Here is a 13158-nt window from a genome sequence, read left to right as displayed (position 1 = left end):
GACGAAATCAGATATCTACCACTTACCTCTAACCTGGTCTCTATGGATTCTCCTAAAACTTCGACCGAGGAAATGGTTGCCACCAGGGGGCGTGTGGATGAAGTCCAACTCCACCTGAGCTCCCGGATCATAGATCCTTGAAGGTATGAGCCCCCACTTCAGACCCCCCAACATCGAGATTGCTGTCCCGCAAGACGTTTGATCCCCCCACCCCCCGTAGCAGGGAGAAAGAACAGAGATTCCACTCAGGAATGTGTAAAAACGACCTCCGAAATAGAGAGCGAAAGTGAAAGTACACCGTATGGTTCGGCGAGCCGAAGAAGTGCGCACCTCCCAGTCACGGACATCGCCCCCACAGAATGTTCCTGTGGTGACATGAGTCCAGTAATCCCCTCGCCACACCGCACCAGTGAATCGGCGATGGTGCGGCCGATCCCTTGGTCGTAACGGCTCAGCAGTTTGTCGGGCCCAGCAGAGAAGACGAGATTCAAGCTTTCGTGTGGAGGATCCCCTACAGAAGAAACGTGGGGAAACGGGGGAGAGGAAGCCCGCCTCGGGCAACACGGAACGTGTGCCTCCCCCCAGGAGGGCACCCAAAGACTGAACTTGGTGCCTCCACCTCAGCGGCTGTAAGCGGAGCCACAGAGATAGACCGGCTCAGTCTCATGTGAGGTAATAGATTGCTCCAAAGTAAAACTGCTCTCATTCGTAACATCTGGCGGGGCCTCGCTGCGGTGGCAGACCGGCACCCCGCCTGAGGACACGCTACACTGCAGCGCATTTCAAGGTATGGGAGAGCGCCCTACTTCCAGCCGTCATAGTCTGTGCCCTGCAGCCCCCCAGACCCATCCCCAGCCTGGGCTAAAGATGACGGTGAAACACGCAGGCCCATACACCCAGACCTGCCCATCACACGCCTGCCCCTAGTGTGGAGCTTCCTAGAGTGAGCGCTTCTTTACCCACGGCGCGTTTCAACAGCTATCACAGTTAGACAGCGGCAACAGTAATGCGGCTGCAGGGTGCAGGTGCATCTGGCTGAGATTTCCTGAGGGGCATCCTCACAAACCCACTGACCCCTGTTTCGACCTAGATCATTGAGAATAGTCCTTGCCACGAACTGAGGATTGCAGATGCCTCACATTGGCCCATAGACACGTGATCCACAAGGACTGCCAACTGAAGTGGAACCCTCTCCTCCATAAAGAGAGCGCAAACACAGCATTGGACTAAATGCTCAACGCTTGAAGGCCCCCAGCGAACTCTTCCGCTGGAGGTAAACACTAAACAGCCCAGCATTACCCGCTACAGTGCATAAAGTGCCCACGTTTTCCTAGAGGGAGGTTGCTCATTGAAAGTACTAGAGGGTGCACAAGACCAAACGCAGAGGGCGGCCAGTAAATAGAGCGGAAAACATCAGAGGAGGGGCACCCTGGTTTTGAGGAGGTGAAATACATCAGGATACTGGACACAGATGTTACAACCCACTGCACTTAATGCATCCTTGCAGCCATAGAATAACCTAACTGCTAAGGTATTGCACAGCGAAACAGATGCAAACCTCCACAAACTGAAGGGAAATAACGAAGGGCTGGGCCCCCAATCCTGGGGCGAGTGCCCTCCTTTGGCATGATGGACATGGACCAGTCGGCTTAGACTGCAATCAAAACCTGGAGCTTGTTGTGACAACACAAAGTCCGATTTAGTGCAAGATTCCCTGTCTGAGTCAATATGTCCCCTCCCTCCAAATACACACCCCTTGCGGTGGATTCAACAAAGTATACTATCAATCTACCCAAACGCACAGCAAACCGGACCTGCTGAGGGTTGGGCCTCCATCCCTGGGGTGTGTGCCCTCCTCCAACGGACACAACTGGTGAGAGAAGAGGGATTAGGAGTTGCATCTTGGAAGAGGGAGAACTCGGCATTCCGCTACTCCAAAGTCACATCAGAAGCAAACCGCCCCAAGGTGAAGAGGCTAATTAGGTGAGAGAATCATAAAAGAGGACTAGTATGTGACACACGTGTGTGGGCAGAAAAGTGCAGTGATATAAGGCAGAAGCTGTCACCATATAGGTACAGCCCTCTCAGCACTGAGTCAGAAACCACCCATATACCCGCTATGGCGACCTCCGGTACTGATGGTGCAGCAACCAAAGGAGACGTGGCGGCTTTACTTGAAGAAATTAAAAACATGAGCGCAGACATCAGAGGGAGGGTAGATAGAATCACACAGAGAATCGACAAGCTGGAGGAGAGAATTGAAGGAGTTGAAAACAATCAAACGTCATTGAGCGCTCTCGTGATGCAAATGGATCAGTGAATTGCCGAAATAGAATCCCGAGAAGAGGACTTTCGTCTCAAGATTGATGATTTAGAGAATCAAGAACGACGGAATAACCTTGGCATCCCGGAAAGAGAAGGAGAGTCTGAACAAGACCTGAAATGTACGCTTCATGAAATTATGAAGCTCCTGTCGACAAACCAAAGATTGAAAGAATACAAAGGGCAGGGGGAGCTGCAGGAGGACCGAAAAACCATCCTAATCTGGTTTCACAGTTATGGTGACAAGGCCAGAATCCTAGACAAGGCTAAACGTAGCGGGCCCATTTCCCTTGACACTGCGAGAGTGACTATCTTCCAGGATCTGTCGTCACTAACCCTTGCCCTAAAACGAATGTGCATGCCCCTCACTAAATGGCTCAAAGTGGCTCAAAGAACAAGGAGTCTGTTATAGATGGGGCTACCCATTCTGTCTTACATTTGAAGTGGACAGCCGTAGAGAACGATTGAGAACAGAGAAGGACATAAAAAATTGTATAGACGAGATCCTGGGTAACCAGGAAGATGAGCAGAATCCAGACAGGAGGAAGGATGACAGACAGTGGCGTATTCAAGGACCACGGCGGAGGCGTATACCTGGGTCCAGGAAATACAGAAGAATGAACGCCTCCACAGCAGCAGATGCTTGAAGATTTCAGGGAAATGCAATACTTCGATCCAAATGAACGCAGTACTGCTAAAACAGCCGGCAGTGGAGGACAGCGACCCGCCCGACGTACTCATGAGGCTGATCTCGTGGTGGGCCTATTCTGACAATGCGTTGGAAGTGTTCCAAGAGGCTTGGTCCTGGGCCCATTGGAACAATGGACTCTAAGACAGGAGGTTAGGCGCTCCCCACGCTGCGGTTTGATGTCCGCAACTTGCATAAATGTGGTAACGCTGGGAGGCTCTACTTCCGGAAGACTTAAGTACGATGGGTTATAGGTCGATGTGCGCCCAGGACCTCTTCGACCCGGGTGATGTATGGATCTGGAAGTAATGTTAGTTGTGGAAACTGTTGGGGAGTTTTGAATTTGTGTGATGTTTGAGTGGGGGGGCAAAGGGGATCAATGTTAGTTAGGTAGTTCAGAGGAAGGACCGGGAGACACTGCTTCCGCTGGTGGTCCAAACTTGGCTTGGTGATGTCAACCAGGCTAGATCGGACGCCGTTGTGCGGGGGTCGGGGGAAGGGGTAGGATGGGGCAAGGGTTAGGAACAGGGTCCTCCTTCAGATGATGTAGGTAAATTAGGAACATGCCGCTTGATGTTCTGTTCCTCCAAGAAACCAAGAACTCAAGAGAGGAGCATAGGATCCTGAACCCGAAACTGGGTGTTGAACACTGGGGCTCGGGCCCCCTGATGAAAGCGAGAGTTGGGGTTTTGATCAGAAGAGGACTCAACCTTGAGGTCACCAAAACATGGGCTAATGTGGAAGGCAGGGCCCATGTGATATTGGGCACAACACAGAAAGTTGCCGTCACACTTGCGACATTGTACTCCCTTAATGCAGGACAATCCTGATTCTTACATAGGACACTCCCTGTGTACAATTACACTCCTGAAAATAATGTTGGAGGCCTCTGGACATGTAATTCTGGGGGCAGACCTCCATCTCTGGGCAGACACTAAACTGAACAGTCTAGCAGGTAACTCTGAATCACGGGAACCAGCAGATGGTGGTAGGGCCGGTGTTATTGAAATGCTAGCCGTATATGGTTTGCGGGACACATGGTAGAGTTTCCACCCAAACGAGAGATGATGCACCTTTTACTCTGCACCCCATGGCACCATCACCAGGATTGATTATCTATATATCACGGATGGTCTGAAAGAGGTGGCCACAAGTTCAGAGATCTCCCCGATCACTTGGTCGGACCACAACATGGTCACGGTGGAATTAGACTGGGCAGGCCTCCCACGTAAGGGATCAAAATGGAAATGTAATGAGGCGCTGTGGAAGGGCCCGGCTTTCCGGGCAGAGGTGGATGATGAGATAAGGGAATACTTGAAAATAAACAATACTGGGGAAATATCTAAGCTGACGGTATGGGAGGCAGGGAAAGCAACATGGCGTAGGGTTCTGACCAAGGAAGGGGCTAGTAAAAAGAGCGAGGGGGCACTGATTGAGTGTAAACTGAGGAAGGAGATAGCCCATGTAGATAGAGTGACACATACTACTCAGGAGGGGAGGGATGAACGGATCCTAGAGGCTAAGCAGAAGAGAGTGGAACTTAAACTCCTAGAGGAAGGGCAGATAGTCCGAAAATTACAGCTTCTCAAACAAAAGTACTATGAGAAGGGAGACCAGGCGGACACACTCCTGGCCGCCAGACTACAAAGGTAACGCACTGAGAGATTAGTGGCGGCCATGGAAGAGGGAGGGACGACACAGAGTATAGGGACGGAGGATATGCCGGAGGCCTTCGCATTCTTTTATGAGACCCTCTATAAAACTGAGACTGATCACGGGCGGTTGGAAATGGATGAATATCTGGAGAGTGCAAGAATGCTGACGCTCTCCCGAGAGGAGAATGATGACCTGGATGCCCCGATATCTGCAGAGGAAATCATGAAGGCTGTGAAGTGGCTCCCGCTGGGGAAAGCCCCGGGGGAAGATGGTTATACAGCAGGATTCTAGAAGTCCTTCCTTCCCTCCATCCTCCTCTTTATGGTGGAACTGTTCAACAAAATCTTGGACACAGGGGTCGCCCTTGATTCCTTCTCGCAAGCATTCATCACAGTGATCCCCAAGGACGGCAGCAATCCCAAAAAATGTGGGTCCTTCCGCCCTACAAATGCTCAAATTTACACAAGGGTCCTCGCGGTGAGACTTGAAACACTCATGCCTCGTTTGATGCAATCTGACTAGGTTGGATTTATAATTGGGAGGCACCTTATTTACAGGCCACCTCAAGGGAATGGTAACTTTATCAATGACCTTTCTGACTTACTCTCCTCTGTAACAGTGTCCTACTTTAATAATATCCTTTTCAGATATTTCAACATCCCGAGTCCCAACCAGCAAAACACCTACGTGACTCCCTATTTTCTCTGACCGACTCTATGAACCTTAAACAGACCGTACCCTCCTTCACGCATGTTAAAGCATATACCATCCTTTTTGTCGACATTCTTTTTTTGATGGATTTTTGCCCAAAAAAATTCAAAGCGTCAGCACCCTGGTGCACACCCAAGCTTGACGAAAACAGGCACTTGATTCAATCCCTTGAAAAGCAGTGGCGCAACCTAGAAGATCTCTCACCCCTCAAATCCATGAGTACCAAGCGCAAGCATATGACTTACTACACCTCCACCATTGAGGCAGCCTCTAACAGGAGCAAAGTCTTAATAAAAATGCGAAGGAATAAACACCTTCATTAACAAAATCGATCAACTCAGAGATCACATTGATGCCTTAAAACCAGACAGAGCCCTGCTATCCACCTCCCTCGCTGCTTCCTTGGGCTTTGTCCTCCTGGACCGACTTCACCCTCCTTTCTCCTAAAGAGCTCTCAGACACACTTGCTTCACTCAAACACACTACTTACAAGAACAACTTCCTCCCAGACTCCCGCATTAAACTCACTTCTCCAGCACTTAACTCACTCCTTGGTACTGTGAATGCCTCCCTCTGTGAAGGTACATTCCAAGACATGTTGAAGACGGGTCTCGTACGACCCTTTCTCAAAAAGCCCTTGCTTGACACACCGGACCTAACCAACTACTGACCCATCAGGAGCCTCCCGTTTATCAAGAAGCATTGCTGTTGTAGCCCTGTAACACCTGATTTGACCTAACCTAGACTCTTCAGCATGTATTGCCGTTGTAGCCCTGCAACACCTGATTTGACCTAACCATAATTTGTAATTTTTCTTATAACCATAACTAGCGCCTAGATGCCTCAGGGTTGTGTGCGCCGCTATAAATATAAAAATAAATAAAATAAATAAAGTATTTGCGACCCAACTACTTGCCAAAATCGACCAGCTTGACTTCCTCTGTGCCGTATGATATCTACTAAGGTGTTACAGGTCCATTCTTACAAAGACTCCAAGAGGGTTATAGCTAGCTGTTTTACAGAAACAAACCCTGCACGGAATCCTGTGCCATTTGGATCGGGCTGGGCTCTGACCGATGTGCGGGTGTGCCTACAAACTCCAACTGTAGCCCTGTAACGTTTTGTAACATTCAAGCATCCCTTGACAAATCTCACCATTTGCTCACAAACAAGCTTGTCCTGCCCCCTACAGTTGGGGGAAGTCTCGCTCGGAGGACTTACTGCCTGAGGCACTCAGTTGCCTGTCTGGTTCTCGTCGGGAAGAAAGAGTTGTGTTGCCTTCCCTCCCAGTTTTGGGCCCGAGGACCCTGAGGCCGCCTCTGCATACCGAAGCGACCGGTCGAGTGACCTCTGTCGGCCGGCCCCTGCAAAAACTTGCCCTGGGAATATCTTCCTGATCAACGTTCGAGCTTTCTCCAGTGCAATATTGGTGCCTACGAATTGCAACATTTCTTTTGTGAAAGCGTCCCCAAATAAGCCTTTCGCTCCTTCGCCTGCTTCGTAGGAGGCCAGGTTGTTGAGCTTAATGACCTAAGGATGGGTGGCCCCTACAACGTGGACCTGGGGAACAACAAAAGTTCAAAGCAATCAAAAACGTGGTCACACGGCAAATAACTGTTATCACATCAGTCAATCTATGGTTCGACTTCTATGATGTACACCAAGGAGGGGATAGACTAGGTCAAGGATAGTCTAAAACATGCATATTTTATTAAACACATATCGTCATGATTAAACTCACACAATTACACGTAATAAGTGATAAAATTGGATATAAATTCATAGATAAAAAGTTATTCAAAATGAAATACATATCTGTGATAGTATAAATAGCTGTGTTTGCCACTCTGAGGTAATAAATGAAATATGATAAACTTGTATATTTACATCCAACTAAACCCCACTGCAGTTGAGGTTGAGAACAATATAGTGTGGAAATACTATTGTTCTAACAAAGGGATGGATATTGTCAAAGTCCCTTGATATGTGCACATTTTCACAATATTGAATCAGCATGTAGAGTGACAAGCCTTCAGATAAGTAGAATCATAAGATATTAGATTGTATAAATAGACAACATCGAAAAAAAGACTTAAAAAAACAAAAAGTCATAAAGTGCAGAATATAATGAAACCAGCCATTTCAAAACCTAATTGTCTACTACTAGTACCTTGTGTATCATAAAACTAATTTTCAAGGTATCAAATTGTAACTGCAGTTTAGACAAAATAAAATTGTCTAGGTCGTACCTCTCTAGGAGGAGAGGGACGAGCTGACAACTGTCTTCATCAGGACATGTATGAAACTGGTATAAGTACGCACATAAATTGGCATAGATATGGTTAGATGGACATCTTAATTCTCCTTCATGCAATGGATCTTCATCTGTAGTCATTTACAATTCAGTCGTGCATCCGTTATCTAATTCTTCACTTAGACACACAAAAGAAAAAATATACAAAAAGAGATTAAAAAAAAGACATGATTAAAAACCTTGACCTAACCTAGCAACCCCATGATGGCAAAGAAATGAAGTTTGAACGGAAACATGATTCCTCAAAGCAAGTGAACACAAGATGCTATATATAGTCAGCTTGTAAAGTCCCAAGAATGGTTTGCAGGAATTAATCCGTCATCCATCCATTTAGGGAACAAATCGATACTAAAATAAATCAATCTGTCGAGACATAATCACGGGTAAGGAGAAAAAAATGAAATTTAAATCTCACTGGTAACCCCATCTAAGATTATCAGAATACCCAGGACCCAGAACCACTATAGTTTGCCATCTATTTTCAGGATTACTCCTCTTCGCCTTTCCCACAAAAGGGAGCAGTTGACATTTCCCAGGAGACAAACCGTGCGTTGTGCCCAGTTCTCTAGTGTCTGCGGGTCTATGGGGGTCTACTGTTTGTTTTTTTAATGTTTCTTTTACATTTGTTTCAGGGCACAAAACCCAGAGGCATCTAGGTGCTAGTTACAGAAAGTGCAAGGTCACATTCGGTAGTTGCAAGCAGCTAAAATACAGGCACATCGCAGGGCTGGGTAGGTCACGGAGATGGGAGGGGAGAGCTGGGGTCGGCATAAACATGTGGATGGGATTACATTTGTGAATGCGAGTGAAGAGTAGAAGTGCCACTTACCTTAGCATAGGGGGTGGTGGTCAGATTGCATAGGGGGCGCACATCTATAGTGAATGCGTCCCTGAAGGGTGGAACTTGTCAGCATTTCCCCCTGACAGCCCGGCTGCCATGGCCGGACAGGCCAGCAGCCTTAAAAATGAGCCTTTGATATGAGCCGGTTTCACCTGCCGGTATTGACCTCTGCAGCTTGGTTGTGCTCTCTCCATGTGTTAATGTGCTCTATAACACTGCATTTCACTGTGTTGCTTCTTCTCTTTTTCCACACTCACTGCTTCTCAGTCTTCTCTTCCTCTCCCTGTCTTTTCCCTCTCTTGTCTCCCACCCTCCCCTCACTATATTCTATGCACTTACTATGTCAGTAATTTCGCCAGGCTTAGTATGATAGTCATTTGTTATGACCCCCCTTCCCCTGCCTTCCCTCACCTTTTGCCAATATCCAGCACTACCAGAAATGTTGTCTGTCCTAGTACGATAGTCGCTTGTTCTGTTCCTCTCCTACCCCCACACCGCCCTTCCCTCACCGTTTTGTAAATCCCCTGCACTACCAGAAATGTCAACAGGCCTAGTGCGATAGTCGCTTGTCTCATCTCCTTCCTCCCCCTCCCTGCCTCCCCTTTTAATCATTATCAATGCTCTTGCACTATCTGAAATGTCGTCCAGCCTAGTACATAGTTAATTTCACTTAATGTCACAAGGCCTTGTAAGAATGTTGTTGTATTTACCCTTGCTCCCTCCCTTGCCTTGAAGCGCTTTGAAACACATGTGTATAGGCGCCATACAAATAAACTATCAATCAATCATTCTTGTTAAAAAGCCCCAGAGATGCCAGACTTTACAGAGTAGTTATAGTTTTTCTGTACTTTTCTGTTACAAGTGTGCCTGTTTTGTGTAAAGTACTTTAATGATTGTCACATTGAATTGTGTCAACTTTATTGTTGCCTTTTCGTCATGGGCGATTTAAACTGCACTTGGCATGTGAAAGTCTAAACGTGCCAATGTTGTTTTAAATTGTTTTTTTGTTGATAATATTGTAAAGATTTGTATATAGAATAGGACACGTGGAATCTTTCAATAGCTCTAAAGTATTAGCTATTGTGTAGAGAAAACCTAATACTTGGGACTGTGTCCATTTTGTAAATGTAACTGCTGCTTTCCTCATGCCCCGCTGCCCTCATAAAATTAGAAATACAGCAGGAAGCGAGAGTATCTGCAGATCAAAAGCTAAACAAAATATGTTATCAAAGTGGAATATATGTGGAAGCTCTGTTCTCTTAAATCCGGCCCTTCTGTTGACTGACGTTAGATGGTCCAGAAGTAGATGATGATGCTGCTGCTGCTGCTGCTGCTGCTATTTGTTGATTCAGTTACCATAGTGATGTGATACATTCGTGTACAGGAGGAAGCTCACTGTACATTGGCTAATTTGATAGGAAGCGAAGACTGAGGTAGGTATTGATGACTGCTCTGATAATTGGTCATACATTTATCGTCCTGCTGCCACATGCAGTATGGACGCACTGCAATCGACAGAAAGGGGATCTGATGCCATCGGGGATGGAATTAAGGTTAAACTGCCGTGTTAAAAAGAGGCCAGATGTACGGCACCTCAATGAAGATTGCCTCGGTATTTAGTGAATGGAACAGGTCGAAGCGTCCGTACGGAAAGGTTACCGTTACATCCTTCTGCCTTTGCTACTGTGCTGCGCCAGTTGAATGAACGAACTAAAAGGATGCGATCAACAGTAAGTGAAAGTGATCAGGCTTGTCAAATGCTTTCCGACATTTAATTCGCATGTAATTAAGATATCTCTAACAGCTGGTGATTTCTGCCCCAAGTTGCGGAAAATATGTAACGTGGGCACACTGCAGAGACGGTAAAGATGAACGTTTTATCGTATAATTGTGTTCTTTCCCCTTAAGGGGCAAAATAAGCCGATACGTGCCTGAGCTCTGTAAGACAAAGCAGCCAGGAAAGGATTTATAGCATGTCTTTTGAACAGGTCTGCGAGCTAATATCAGATCAGAGGGGGTGCTTTAGGTAGCTGGGCACACTAGCTTGTGTGCTGTGCATTTATAAATTGTTAGATTTGCAGCGCATGCAAAGAACCAATGCAAATCGAGTTTATTCTCCGCCTTTCAAAACGGTGAAACGTACAGCTTCGGTAATTACAATAACGCTGTTTTTTAAGAAGACACTTTAAGAGACCTATTACTGCATGTTTTGGATGATTTCATATCTGTCGATTCTTGCTTTTTATTCATATTTTTCTCCTACAATTGCGCAAAAGTGTTTGTGTATACAGGGACTATTTCATATCTGTCGATCGTTGCTTTTCATTCAGTCACTTTCTACTATTGCACACATTGTGTATACAATACTTGAAAGCAAACGCATCAGGGGCATTTTTCAAGCCCCACAATTAAAAAATATCTGATGCAGGGTTTAATCATATGCCCTATTTTACTGTAAGTAATTGCGTTAACTAAAGATCATGGACTGTCCATTTAGCCCACCTGTAGATGTGTGGATTGGACGATTTCCCTTTCGGACACACAGACTGTTTGTCCTTCAATCCTCATTGTCCATCAGTCGCCTCTAATGGACGTTCCCGGCACGTCATTTTGATGTATTGGTACTGATTAATGTATGTATACTGTGTCTACAAATGGTGCTTCGACATTGCTTGTGTGCAAGATAATGCAGTTTCATTTCTCTCACTGGCCTCGAGTTTACTGGCATTATGCAGATGTGGTTGTGCTTACATCACAACTGTTAATCATCAAACTGTTATATGGCCATTTCTGTATCTTCCGAGCGACATCCCCCAGTTAATAGTTTTTAGTTATTCTTTGAACAAACAATTGCCTATTTGATTTTTGTGGTATATTTCTCTACCACGTTCACATGGCCACAGTGACATTATGTGAATGTGCGTTCTCGAAGAACCGGTTTACTTATGCGAGGATTCATTGTGGTCACCAGATGTGCATGGAAAAAAGGTGGTTGGGTGGAGGAAGAAAACAATTCCCTAAGAGGCATGCAGCCTCATTCCGAGGTTGGCGGTAAGCGGTTAACAGCGCCGGTAAGGGGTTAACGGAGCCGGTAAGGGTGCCAGAGCCGTTAACCCCTTACTGCTGCATTACGAGGTCCTTTAGCGGTTCCTGCTAAGGGCAGGTGGTTTTACCAAGCACCCTTAGTGGGAGCCGCTAAATGACCAGGGATTTAACAACGGGCCCGTTATTAACGGGCCCTTTGTTAGCTCCCTCCCCATACCCATTGAGCCCTATGGAGGCTCGAATGGGAATGGGGATGGGTTCCCTGAATGGGGAAATACTGGGTCTTCCAAGGTTGGAATGGCCTGGTATTTCCCCATTCAGGGAACCCGGTATGTGGTATGTGGTAGACATGGTGCTAATAGCACCATGGCTACTGCCATACTCGTAATGACCCCCATGGTACGGTAACTCATGAAGCGCTCGATTTGCAAACTGATGGGGTGATGCATGACACGTATGCATGCTTGCTATTCTTTGGAGGTTTAGCAAATAACACAATGAACGCAACGTTTTTACATCTTTGCTATCAGTGTGGTTCTTGAAGAATAGTACCACTTTTGTAAGACGTGGACAGCTGGATGTGTGAAAGAATGACTTCTTGTAATGAAGTATACAAACACGTGTGTTTTTTGCCTAAAGTACATTATTGCATTAGTACTTAACAGTGTAGGATGTACCCTGAAGAAAATAAAATCCCAATCTGGAAACTAATAATGAAGCTTGAAATGTGAAATAATGAAATCCGACGAGTAGTGTCGATAACACTTGTTTATCTCATTCAAAAGACTGAGACTGTTTCTGTGCATGGGTAAATAATTCAAATTCCAAGCTTTTACCTAGACATAAAACAGTTACCTGCTTCCCTTAGTTTATCCACATACACACAGCAGACCATTTATTACTCTCCTGAGAGTCAATTATAACTCGCTTAGTGGCAAATGCACATTTTGAGACATTCCTGTGTAGAAGTTGTGAAATGCTGTATTTTTGTTAGGTTTTTTTAACTGTTTTTATTGAGCTTTTAAAACATAGACTTGTATTTCTCTTTGGCTTGGTACATTTTTCATATTATTCTGTCGTACTGTAAACTTTTTTTACTTTTGTAAAGGTTTAATAAAACCATATACAATTAAAAAAATCATAGACAAAACATATGCCATTTCCCATTACAGACGGCAACACAATCCCCACCCTCCATACCCTACCTAAAGTTGAATACAACTGAGGAGAAGGAAAGCCGAGCATCATCGAATTTTTTGGAAGATTGACGATCAGAGCCCACAGATGCATCACTGCTGAGTGACAGTAAATATGCAACATACAGCCCCCAAATGTCGTTCGGTCTCGAAGCAGGGTGCCCAATAGTTTCAAAGTCTGTCTCAGTTTCATAACAATAAAGTATATCAGACTTCCATTGTTCCTACGCAGGAGCACGTCCCCTGCCCCAAACCGTGACCACTCTCCTCTTGGCCAATAGTAGTAACAACCCCAAAAGCTCCCTAACATGCGTAGGCAGCTCGAGCGTATAACCCAGTAAAGCCATTGTTGGGACGGGGCTACCCTCGCACCCGAAATACCCTC

General features: G+C 45.9%; 1 protein-coding gene across 5 annotated transcripts in view; it reads left to right on the top strand.

Annotated features, from left to right (window-relative positions):
* The window catches only part of FNDC3A (fibronectin type III domain containing 3A), a 3436199-nt gene that overhangs the window by 88658 nt on the left and 3334383 nt on the right, over positions 1 to 13158 (top strand). For 2 of the 5 annotated variants that reach the window (XM_069639025.1, XM_069639024.1), the window contains exon 1: positions 9922 to 10262. The exons of the other annotated variants lie outside the window; for them this stretch is intronic. In XM_069639025.1, the coding sequence (XP_069495126.1) occupies positions 10251 to 10262 (12 nt within the window). In that variant the 5' untranslated portion in view covers positions 9922 to 10250. Of the gene's footprint in view, positions 1 to 9921; positions 10263 to 13158 lie in introns of those variants that run through there. 5 annotated transcript variants of the gene reach the window in all.

Source organism: Ambystoma mexicanum, chromosome 7q (assembly GCF_040938575.1).
Source record: "Ambystoma mexicanum isolate Mex_15411 chromosome 7q, UKY_AmexF1_1, whole genome shotgun sequence".
Taxonomy (NCBI): domain Eukaryota; kingdom Metazoa; phylum Chordata; class Amphibia; order Caudata; family Ambystomatidae; genus Ambystoma; species Ambystoma mexicanum.
Note: the sequence above shows the minus strand (reverse complement) of the source record. Positions and strands in the feature narration are given on the sequence as shown.